Below are 12637 nucleotides of genomic sequence, written 5' to 3' on the forward strand. Positions count from 1 at the left end.
TGTACATTAAGTTTATTATTTAACATTTTATTTTTTGCTTCTGAGTTTAATATGGTTTTGAAATAAAGGTTAATTATTTTTTATATTATTTGCAAATTTAAATTTGTTCTAATTTCCTAAAAACTTAAGGCTTTTATTGACTTGAAAATCTGTTAAATATTCAAATTTAATTTGGTACCTGGTCCTTAGATTTTTGAATTTGGATTTATTTAGAATTATTAGGTTCTGATTTTTAGTATAATTCAAAATTACCGGAATTTTTTAGTTCTCCATGTGGATTTTTTATATCCTTTGAATTTTTACGTTGCAATTGTTCAGTTAAATTTATCCAAAGGTTTTTTTAGATTGTCCAATTCAGGATTTTAAAGAGATTTTTATTCATGTTTAGTAAATTTTAGTCAATTTACACTTTTTTGTTTGAAATTTTTTCAGTTTTACACAATTTTTTCAAATTTTTTATTTCAATTATTTAAGAATTAAAAAATTACGTTTATTTATTATTTTTCTAGAATTACTTTTTATTGTTAGGCCACGTTTTCTGTTCATTTTAATAAAAATCATTAGACATTATCGCTAACAGTTTTTTAAAAATAACTAGACTTTAGGTGATTTTTAAACAAATCAGTTTTTTTTAGGGTTTACAAGTTTTTATCTGATTTCAAAATTTTTCTTTTTTTCAAAATGCAAAAACATTTTATTTTTTAGTATTTTCTATTTTTTTTCTTCTGAAGTTAATCGGATTTTAAAATTAGGGTTACGTATTTATTTTTCAGATATGCAAATTTAAATCTGTTCAAATTTTCTCAAAACTAGGTTTTTATAGAGTTTCCGACTTGAAAATCCGTTTAAATCTTCAAATTTAATTTGGTTCATGGTCCTTAGATTTTTTTGAACTCGGATTTATTTATAATTATTAGGTGCAGATTTTTAGTTTATTCAAAATTACCAGAATTTTTTAATTCTCAAATATGGATATTTTATGATTTTAATTTTCATGTTGCAATTTTTCAGTTAAATTTACTTGAAGATTTTCCATTTAATTTTTCAGTTAATTCACATTTTATTAGTTTACGAAAAGGAATTTATTGGAAGTTTCTCAATTTTACACAAAATAAGAATTTAATTTTACTTGTTTAGTCAAGTTTTTTTTCGGTTTACCACTACCTCAATTTTTATAAAAATTTGAAGACGAAATCACAAAAATGGTAATAAATTCGGTACCGCCAACAGTTTTTTGATAAAAAGTAGACTTTAGGTAGTTTTTGAAAAAAATGTTTTTTTTGAGTGCTTATAGATTTTTTTCTGATTCCAAAATTTGTTTTTTATCAAAATGCAAAAACAGTTTTTTAATTTTTTTTCTTCTGAATTTCTTTGGATTTCTTTCTTACATTTTTGAAATTAGGTCTGTTTATTACGTTTTATTTATTTTTTTAAATTTGGGAGTCGTGGTTTATTTCAGTTTTTTTTAATTTTACACTCAGATTTTTTATTCCAATATTGTGAGAGTTTACGTTTATTTACCTAACATTTTTTAGATTTAATTTTTCTTTCATCAGAAATTTCAGGTTCTATTAATTTGATTCAAACTACCGGAGTTTTCCAAGTTCTCAAATGTGGATTTTTTATTTGATTTGAATTTTTACATTGCAATTTATTGAGTTACATTTACTTGAAGATTTTTTTTAGATTCTCAAATTTGGTTGTCAGAATTGTAAAGATTTTTTTCATTTGCATTTTTCAGTTAATTCACGAGAGGAATTTATCTAATTTTTTTCAATTTACTACAATTAATATTTCAAGAGTTAATTTACGTTTATTTAATATTTTTTATAATTGGTCAAGTTGTCCGTTTTGGATTCATTTGGTATTTTTAAATTTTCAGATTTTCATCTGAAATTTCATGTTTCATAAATTTTATTCATTCCTGGCTTTTCAATTTTTTGTAACTCTCCTCTAAATAGGTTTCTGGACTCCAAATTAAACAATTCTAGGTTTGAAACCTTTGCTCATTTTTTTAGTTTTCTTTCGGTTTTTCAGAAACGGAATTAGTTCTTACCCCTGTATCTGTGGGGTTGTCGGTTGTTAACCCTCCGCCTCGCCCTGGCACTCAGCGAGTCGAAATCGGGCTCGTCGTCGTCGTCTCCATGCCGTTCGACCTCCATGGTTTCGGTCCGGAAGCGCATTTCGTGCCCGATTTTGACACCGTCTGCTAGGTAGTCCACATCCTCCTGCTCTCGCGTTTTCAGATATTTCTGCGAACTCTCCTTGTAAAAATCCTGTTCTGGGGCGTCTTCGGGCAATTCGTCGTCTTTGATCTCCTCGTGTTCGGTGGTTCTTTGCGTCTCGGTCACGATTTTACCGTCGGGCAGAACCGAACTCAGTTCACGCGTGTCTTCCGTATCGGTCACTTTGTTGCTCTTTGACGATTCGTGGACCACTCGAGGACCAGTCGACACCACCGAAACGCCGTTTTTCGTGCTGCGGAGGACGTCGCGGAGGTCCTTTTTTCCGGTTTTTACAGCAGATAAAAAGTCCTGTCGACAGGAAAAACATCAGGAAATGACGTTTGCAAGGTTGGCCGGGACATGACCTTGCAATCCATAACGAGATTTTCCGGACGCGTTTTTCTGGGTCAGCGGTGAAAACGCAACAGAAAGTACCAATAAACCGCGTTTTTTGCGTTTGGAACAACCGGTTTTTGAAAAAATCACAAAAACGGCGAAAAAAACAAGTTTTTCTTTGAAATCGTAACGAATAAATGAATTCGACTTTTCACATTTTCAAAAATAACTAATAAATAATAAATAATAAAAAGTGTAAAGAAAATAGTACATGTTTAAAGTTGCAAAATGCTTCAAGTGTTGAGTTTTGAAAAATAATACACTACTGTTAAATTGAAAAAAACAAAAATTCGAAAACAATAAAAAAAAATTTTTTTAATGCAATTAAATTGAGGTAAGTAAAATTAGGATATGCAAAAGCTGAATGGTCTCAAACATTTTTCAGTATTGCTTCTTGATTTCTTTTAATTCTTTTGTAAAACTTTGGTCAATTGGTTCGAGAAGACAGTTTGATGGATCGATTTAAAAAAAAAAATTAGATTTGTAAATTTAAATTTGTTTTAATTTCCCCAAATCTTTCGGTTTTTATCGATTTTCCGACATCAAAATCTGTCTAAATCTTCAAACTTAATTTGGTCCATGATCCTTAGATTTTTGAATTTAGAATTATTAGGTTCACATTTTTAGTTTACTCAAGATTACTAAATTTTTCAGTTCTCAAATGTGGATTTTTTGAATACTTTACTTGAAGATTTATTTTAGATTTTCCAATTTGATTTATTCAGGATTTTAAAGATTTTTTATTCATCTGAATTTTTCAGTTAATTCACATTTTGTTAGTTTAAGAGAGGGAATTTATTTGAATTTTTCAATTTTATACAAATTAAAAATTCAATTTCTCTTGTTTGGTCAAGTTTTCGCTTTACCGCTACCAAATTTTTTAATAAAAATATCATGACACAAATTTGGAGACAAAAACGCAAAAACTGTAATAAATTCAGTACCGCTAACAGTTTTTTGATAAAAAGTGGACTTTAGGTAGGTTTTGAAAAAATCAGGTTTTTTTCAGGGCTTACAGATTTTTATCTGATTCCAAAATTTTTTCTTGTTTTCAGAATACAAAAATATTTATTACTTTATTAATTTTTTTGTTTTTTTTTTTTCTTCCGAATTTCTTCGAATTTCTTTATTCCATTTTTGAATTTAGCTCTATTTATTACAGTTTGTTTATTTTTTTTAATTTGCGAGTCGTGATTTATTTCAGTTTTTTTCAATTTTACATAAATTTTTCAAAATTTTTGTTTCAATATTGTAAGAGTTAATTTACGTTTATTTAATATTTTTTAGATTTAATTTTTCTTTGGTTCGTTTCCGATTCATTTGGTATTTTTACATTGCAATCTAGTGAATTACATTTACTTTAAGATTTTTTTAGATTCTCAAATTTGATTAACCCAGAATTGTAAGGAAAATCTTTTTAGATTTTTTATGGCAATACTTTAAGAGTAAATTTATATTTTTTATAATTGGTCAAGTCTCTCCTCTTCTCCTCTTTTGGAAAAATGTTTTTTATTCAGAATCTCTAGGTCTTTGGACTCCGAATTAAACAAATTCATGTTTGAAGACTTTGCTCATTTTTCAGTTTCATTTTTAAATTTTCTTCAAAACACACTACTCTCCCCATCAATACTTGTAAAAACGTGCTAGATTTACTAAAACAACAAAAAAGTTAAGTTTTTTCTCTTTAATGTTAAAAATGAAATAAAAAATTCTTCAAAAAATCGTAAAAGTCGATATCTCAGCGACAATTTGACGTAAAGAAAACATAAAAGCAAATTACAGCTGAATGAATGAGCTATCCGGCCCATGCATTGATTTAGCTAATAAAAATTTACCAAAAGAATTATTTTTCTTAGAACCGTGGCTCAGAAAATTTTCTGACAAAAGATCTCAAAATCAGAAATTTAAAGCTACAAAATGCCTTTTTTTTTCATTGAGATTCACTCACAATTTTTTGTTTTCTTAATTTTTTGGAATAGTTTATAAAAAGTTTATGGAAAATGTTATGTAAAATGTCTTGAAGTATGTGTTTAAGAAACTATTTTTTTTCACGTAGTTTTTTATTAAAAATTTAATTTTGGGGTAATTTGAAAAATGGAAAAGCAAAAAACGATGAATTTGATCCATTTTATCGAAAGGAAAAATAGATAATAGAAAATTTAAGATATCTTTGGCATTATTATTAAGAGTTATTATTATTATTATTTAACCTTAAAATTATTTTCATATAGTCGGCGCCTGCAAAATTATAAATAAAACAGTATTTCTAATTTTTTGCATTACGTAACGCAACATATTTTTCCCTGTAAATGTCGGAATTTCAGTCATTAGCCACCTACCTTCGCAAAAATGTCTTACTTCAACTCCCTCCGATCATCTCTCATTAAAATTTCACTGAATTTAGGACAATTACGCAACCGAAAACATATGTAGGATATCGATATTGGCGCACTTTCTCCCCTATGGCTTTTGGACCGGCTTCCTGGCGGAATCGTGCAAAAAAAAAACCCATGAAACGTCCCGCAGGGCTTTCCCACCGGTCCAATTTTAACCAGAGAGTGACGCAAAGGTGTGCTCGAGGCCCGATTCTGTCCGTCCTTGACGGACAAGTGTGCGATTTCGTCACAGTCGACTCGGATCACGTTTCGATGGTTTAATAAAACCGAGTTTTGTCGTTTTCCAAGCAAAAAATTTCTCAAAAGCGTTCTCTTTCGAAATTACGCCCCGTGAAGGTTGATAACAAATAGATAAAACGACGTAATTCAAATAATTGTGGACGAGAAAGTAACAATAATTCCAACAAAGACGTTTTAAATGTCAAAGATATAAATAGCAACGTCGCGAATGGGCATTTGGGGGGTTCAAGGGCCGTTTTTGGGCCCTTTCGGTCACAAAGAAACGTACTTTCACAAAATACCACACACTTATCACTCGATTAGCACTTGGTGTCTTTGTTAGTTGCTTGGTTTCAAGTCTTCGGCGGTGAACGGTTGTCTGACTGGTCGTGGAGGCCCCGTCTTCTCTCTGCCCCCCCGAGACCACTCGAGGGCCATCGCTCTTAAACCCGCCGCGCGCAAGAAGGGCACAATCGTGGCCGACCCCCCGACATTTCTTACCTCATCGGTGATGTCCCCGAAATGTTGGACATCTTCCGTCTCTTTGACCTCTTCGGTCTCCTCGCGCGAAATGACCCGTTTCTCCTTAACCTCCCGGACGACTCCCTCGGGATTGGGCACGGCGACCGTCTCGGGGGAGGTCTCCAGGGCGTTGGGGGGACCATCGGGTTGGTCGTCGCCCAGTTTACGCAACTAAATTTCGCTCTTAGTTGAAATCTAAAACAAGTGGAGGACTTACTTCAGTCTGGTGATGCTCTTGAGTCTTGGTGTCTTCAGTGGTGTTGGTGGTGACCACCGGACCGGAGTCTTCGACGACTTCGCCATCTTCGAGGACCACTTGGCGTTTGACTCGAGTCTCGATCTGCTTGGTGTTGATCACTTCCGTCTTCTTTTTGCTCACCCATTCCTCTGTTGTTTGGGAGTTAGTCAGTGGAAAGTTGGGCATGGCCAGGGCCGTGACCAAGGAGTGAGACACCATTGCAGTTATTCAATTTTTAAAAGCGACAAAAAGACATACAAGTCATTTTGTTTTGCGTGAATTAGGTCAAGGTTATATAAGTTGTCAATAATTATACTAAAATCACTGGTAGTGATAATTACATTGAAATTTACCCTAATCTTTTTTTTTTCTTGAGACCAATATTATTTATTAATTTTCTAATTAAATAAAATACAACAAATTGATATTTAGGCAACTCTGAATTCAGTGTAATAATACAAATTCATCATTAAAGTTACTTAAAATACTAATAAAAATCAAGATTCCATTAAAATACCGAGAGATTTCAATGGACAGTCAAGAGAGAAGCTTTCAAATTAAGTTTATTATTGTTGATCCTTTTAACATTTTTTTATTCCTTTTTAAGTTTAATTTTCAATAGTGATAGTAAATAAATCAAAATCAATAAAAAACTGATCAAGTGCGATTTTAAAGCCATTTCCGTTTGTTGCTTATCTAAATTAGCTCAAGGTTAGAAAGTAGATACGTTGTCAACAACTATACTAGAAATGTTTACAAAGCTACATAAAAAAGAATGAAACTAATAAATAAAGTCTTTTTGAAAAATACGAAATTTCAATCTTACGGAAGCATTTTTGATGTAACATTAATATTAGGTATAATTATTGACAAAGTATATCTCGTAACTTTGACCTACTTTATGCAAACATTGCCCCTGTCTGCCCACAATTAAATAAAATACGACAAAAAATTCATATATTTATTAAAAAAACGAAAATTTGCATTATAAAAAATAGACTGATTTTATTTTTTTTTTCAGTTTCATCTCGATCAATTTAGCTCAAAAATTATTTTAAGCGTTTTTTTTTCTTAATTCTTTAGTAGATTCATTTAATTTGTAATTTTTTCCATGACATGAAAAGAGTTTTTAGGATATTTTTGTTATTTTCTTATATACGAAAAATAAAAAATTCATATTTTTTATTCAAAAAAGCAAATATTTTCATTACCGAAAATGAGAATTTAAATTAATTTTTGCTATACGTTTTTTTGCAGTTTCTTCTCGATTAGTTCAGTTCAAAAATTATTTTCACATCTTTTTTTTTTCATTTTACAATTCGTATTTTTTTTTTCAGTTGCTAAGTCACTTTTTTTCAGTTTCTTCTCCATTAGTTCAGCTCAAATATTATTTTAAGCCCTTTTTTCATTCTTTAAAATAAATTTACTTCATTTGTAAATTTTTATGACATCAAGAGTGTTTTTTTCAGTTTTTTCTCCAAAATTTCAGCTCAAATTTTTTTAACCGTTTCTTTTTTTATTTTTTAAAGTAAATTCATTTATCTGTAATTTTTTTCATGACATCACAAAAATTTTCAAGTCATTTTTGTTATTTTGTTGTAAACTTTTGTTGTACGTTTTTTTGCAGTTTCTTGTCGATCAGTTCAGCTCAAAAATTATTTTATTTTTTTTTTTAATTTTATTTTTGTATTTTTTTCAGTTTCCCAGTCACTTTTTTCAGTTTCAATTCTGGTCAAATATTGTTTTAAGCGTTTTCATTCTCTAAAATAGATTTATTTAATTTGTAAATTTTTTCTTGACATCAAAAGTGTTTTTTTTTCAGTTTCTTCTTCAACATTTCAGCTCCAAAATTTTTAATCGCTTCTTTTTTGTTTTTTAAAGTGATGTTTTTAAAGATTCATTTAATTTATAATTTGTTTCATGACATCAAAAATGTTTTCAGGTCATTTCTATTATTTTGTTGTAAATAAAACACGACAAAATAAAAATTTCATCTTTTTTTATTCAAAAAAGCAAAGATTTTCATTACCGAAAATGACAATTTAAATTAATTTTTGCTATACGTTTTTTTTAAAGTTTCTTCTCGATCTGTTCAGCGTAAAAAATATATTAACCGATTTTTTTCATTTTACAATTTGTATTTTTTTTTAGTTTTTAGGTCATTTTTGTTCTCAATCAAATATTGAAAAATTTATTTAAAATGAGCCAAAAAATTGTTTATTTTTACCATTTTAGAAAAAATATACAGTATGTCGCAACTTAGAAAATTTCTGCTTCTATATCTATAGGTAACGACTAAATTTAATGGTCACTGTTAATGTTTGTAACAAAAAAAATCTATTGGCAATACTGAATTAATGGGACTCTTGCTAATTTATTATATCAGAATGTTTCAAGTTACGGTTGAATCAGCAGTCGCCCGTCGCAAATGTTGCCTATAAAAGTTTGACGTTTGAATTTGAAAGTCAAGGTTGCCAAACTAAAATTTGACACCAACTTGAGGTAAAAAGTCACAATCATTTACAGTCACTCGATATTTTAAATGTTGACAAACCTTTCAAGTAGTCAACTTTTGTAAAATAAATTTGCAAACAATACTTCATTGTTTTTTCATTCTTACTTTTTTCATACAATCATATAATAAAAAAAAATTCTCAAACCTTTGCTTATCTATGCATTTTTCTTAAAACTTAAAGGACAAAAAATTAATAATTCTCTAATTAAAAAAACAACAATGAAATGACATTAATACAACTTGATTTTAAATTTTGAGGTGAATAACAATACGCAACTTAGTTAAAGTATTATTAAAATCGACATTCAATTAAAATACCGGGAGATTTCAACGCGCAGTCAAGAAAGAAGTCTCCGATTCGAGTTTATCGTTAATCGTTTTGACATTTCTAACGCAATTAAATTCAAATTTGCTCTTTTTTAAACTTAAAATGTCTTAAAATTTTAACAAAACTTAACAGTTTGGTGGTTTTGCCCATTGGTCACGGCCTTGCGACTTACCTTCTTTGGTGGTGGCAAAGGTTTCTTCTGGTTCAACCTGTGCGTAAAAAACACCGGGTTCAATGAAGATCCTCGAGCAATAAGTGACTTTTTCGTGTGATGTAAATTGTGAACGACCTCTAGGGTCGTCGACAAAAACTATAACCACCATTCATAGCACTGGACAATCTTGAAGAGTGTATACCCCGTTGCACGTCAAATGAACAATTCTAATTAAAGAACAATAAAAGGTGGCGCTGTTGCTTTCTAACCTTCAACCGATTAAAATAGTAAACATCCGGCGATTGAATCGATTCGAAAGCGTTTATCGAAACCTCCGTTTCGGTTTTATTACACGAGACTGGCAGGTTGTCGTGTTTATGAACAATTAGAGTCGGCCGGTCGCAGGTGATTAAACACTAGTGCGGAATTGCGTAACACACGCACCCATCTCGAGCGCGGGGACAGACTAACCAAATCCCGAATATTCCGCAAATTTCTATTTCCCACACACAATCCGAGGCTAAAATAATTCGCAAACCTTCGAGTTAATTGCAATTAAATTCGATTTTTCAGCACTGTGTCGCGAACGCCACTGCACTAAACCATTGAGAATTGCAACCTGCTGTACTATTACCACCACGTTCCGACTTTGCGGAATATTCACTCTCACACACATTACATCATAGTATTGTTCCACCTGTAGTGCTTTAGATAACCGCACCTCTACGGTTTATAGCCCTCACATTTTCACATTCATTTTCCGAAAATATCAATTAAAAGGGTTGGCATTTGCGTTTTGAGGTGGGTGCGGTTGGAATGCACTTTCAGTTCGCTCTATCCTGAATTTTGAAACCAACTAGCGTGAGAACAATGAAGATATGAATCGGGTGTTGGATTTGTTGGTGTTAGTTGGCCGAGATAAATTTGTCAAAATTCAATAAATGTCAAAGTAATTTCAAATTCAATTTCTCCCATAAATGGTGAGGAAACTAGTTAAGTGGCCCCCGATTACTGACTTTCATTAAGTAATTTATTTGTTGTGTAATTCATTTACTTATCAAAGTACGAGGTTAACTCCACGTTCTACAGTGCAATAATACACTTTTTCGTCGAGTTAATAAAAAATCAAAAGGAGATGTTAAAGCGTTTAGCGTCTCACATTGCGTTATTTTTGGAGACTTCAACGGTAGATTAAGACACAAACTTTGGTCCACATTAAAAAATTAAGTATACAACACGGGAAATACTTATTCTAAATACCAGAAATAATGCTTTTTGAGTTGTGGGTGAGTTTATTAGTGCTGACATTTAAGTACTTGTAGTATGAAAATGAAAAACAACATTTATAAAACTCCGATATTACGAGAAAATAGCCATTTAAAAAGCACATTACGTATGCACCTACTTTCAGTAATAATAGCAAAGTTATTATTGAGAATATTATGTATGCACTTATCTTGCGTTTCCGGTCTGCATTTCTTCGTGTTTTCATTACATTCTATTTTAGTTTTCCTTAATAAAGCAGTAAAGATAATTAGCAAGGTTGCAAATTGACATAAATGACGTTTTACTTTCATATACAGTGTGGTCCAAAAATTATATTTTTTGCCAATTGTGTACAAAGTTCAGAAAAAATTAGCAAACAATAATACAGTGGATTCTCGATTATACGAACTCCGGATAATCGAAGTCATCAAAAAATTTAAATCCCGAAAACAAACCCTAAATTTTGTTAGTTATTTTTTTTTTATTTTGGAAAAAAGTAAAAAAAAAATTTTCACGATACAGGGTGATTAAAAAATCTTGAGCTGTCTCTTGGGTGGTAATAAAAGACAAAAAACTCTTAAAAGTTAAATTTTGGTTTAGGTCTTTGGCCGTGTACGTGCCGTATTTATGAATTTAGATAGAGAAACGGTAGATTTTGCAACATTAAACAGATGTCTGTTGAAAAAATCACCAATTTGTGTCTTTTGGTATATAAAACATTTAACAAACTAGTAAATTCAACAATAAAAAAGGGCTTGAAAAAAATCTGGATTTATTTTTGTGCTTAGCTGAAAGTCTTTTATCACCATTCGAGACACTTTTGAATCAGTTTATACAGGGTGTCTCAAGTTTTAGGGCCGGCGCAAAAATAAATATTTCTAATTGATTAAAAAAAATTGCTAGTGCAAACGATAGAGATTTGATGTAATATTGTTCAAAATTTTTAGCGTCCATCAATGGGACCCTAAAAACTAAATTTGAAAAAAAAATAATCAAGAGGAATCTTTTCTACATAATAATATTTTTTGATTTTTTCTAATGGTAACTGTGATAATTAAATAATATAAAAATTGATAGATTTTGAGTAATTAACGTTTTAATATTGAAAACTGGGAATTCTGGTAATTTATGACCAAGTTTGAGATGATTTAATTTTTAAGGTCTCACTGCCATACGCAAAATTTTTTGTACAATATCAAAACATCAGATTAAAATGTATTATATAATCCTCTATCGTTTACACTATCAAATACTTTTTTAATCAATTAAAAAAAAAATTGCACCGGCCATAAAACTTGGAACACCCTGTATATAAGGAATAGTCTGTGTAGGTATTAATTTTTTTGTGCATTAAGAAACGATTTACTATCTTTATTCCTATTTCCAATTTAACCAAAATTTTGATTATTATCTGAAACGGGTTTGATTTCAATCTTTTCGGATAATCGTGACTCTACTATACTAACATGTTTTTCACACAAAACATTTTGGTAAGAAAATTACATATAAGAAAGAAAGAATTGTAAATAACTTTTTTATGAAACGACGATTAATCATAAAATGTCTTTAAATAATATTAGAATTAACATTTTGTTAAAATAGTGAGAGATTTCAGCGCAAAGTTAAGACAGAAACCTCTACTAATTTAAAATTGCTTAAATTGATTTTATTTTCACATACGAATATGGTGGTATATAAAAACTATAAAACTTTGCTAGCCTTTTGACATGACTGTAAAACCAATATTTTTGTTTGTAAAGTTATTATATTATTTTTTTTTGTTGATGTTAAAGAATTTTTTTGACTAAACTATTAACCAAGGATAGCTATTTTTGGAAATAAATTAGTAAATAATACGAGAATGTTTTTTCATTCAGTTCTGTAAACGCTTGACATAACATATTAAAAATTTTTGTTGTAAATGACTATCTAATTGAAAAAAAAAAGAAATGTTATGTGTGTGCCTAATTAGTAAAAATATTCATGTTATAACTTACCACAAAAATAATAATAAACAAAATATTAAATATTATTAAAATTCAAATCTTGTTGAAATACCCAGAGATTTCAACGCAGTTAAGACAAAAGCTTCTAAATGAAATTTATTGTTAATTGAATTTACTTGTTTAATAGCTAAAAACAATAAAAATCAGCTAAACTTTTATGGTAAAGGTAGAAATAATAATTTTGAAAGCAATCACCATTGTTTCAATTAAAAAAAATGTTTCTAAAATGCTTTTGATTAAGTTATTTACTCTGAAAAAAACAAAACTTTTTTCCAATTTTTTATATTAGTCATTATACCAGGTGAATAAAAAGTATAGAACCATAAACTATTTATTTTTTGGAAAAATCAATTGATGAAAAGTACTATAAAA

The 12637-nt window shown here is 29.8% G+C and overlaps 1 protein-coding gene across 2 annotated transcripts in view; it reads right to left on the reverse strand.

The window, feature by feature from the left end:
- LOC123004400 (muscle M-line assembly protein unc-89) overlaps window positions 1-12637 on the reverse strand; it is a 34832-nt gene that overhangs the window by 13246 nt on the left and 8949 nt on the right. For both annotated transcript variants that reach the window (XM_044397651.1, XM_044397650.1), the window contains exons 3-6: window positions 9012-9048; window positions 5976-6145; window positions 5738-5929; window positions 2057-2534 (exon numbers count right to left, since the gene is read on the reverse strand). In XM_044397651.1, the coding sequence (XP_044253586.1) occupies window positions 2057-2534; window positions 5738-5929; window positions 5976-6145; window positions 9012-9048 (877 nt within the window). The remainder of the gene's footprint in view (window positions 1-2056; window positions 2535-5737; window positions 5930-5975; window positions 6146-9011; window positions 9049-12637) is intronic.

The sequence above is a fragment of the Tribolium madens genome, unplaced genomic scaffold (genome assembly GCF_015345945.1).
Source record: "Tribolium madens isolate multiple individuals breed KSU strain unplaced genomic scaffold, Tmad_KSU_1.1 Scaffold_1;HRSCAF=32;Tcas5.2_LG8, whole genome shotgun sequence".
Classification (NCBI taxonomy): Eukaryota; Metazoa; Arthropoda; class Insecta; order Coleoptera; family Tenebrionidae; genus Tribolium; species Tribolium madens.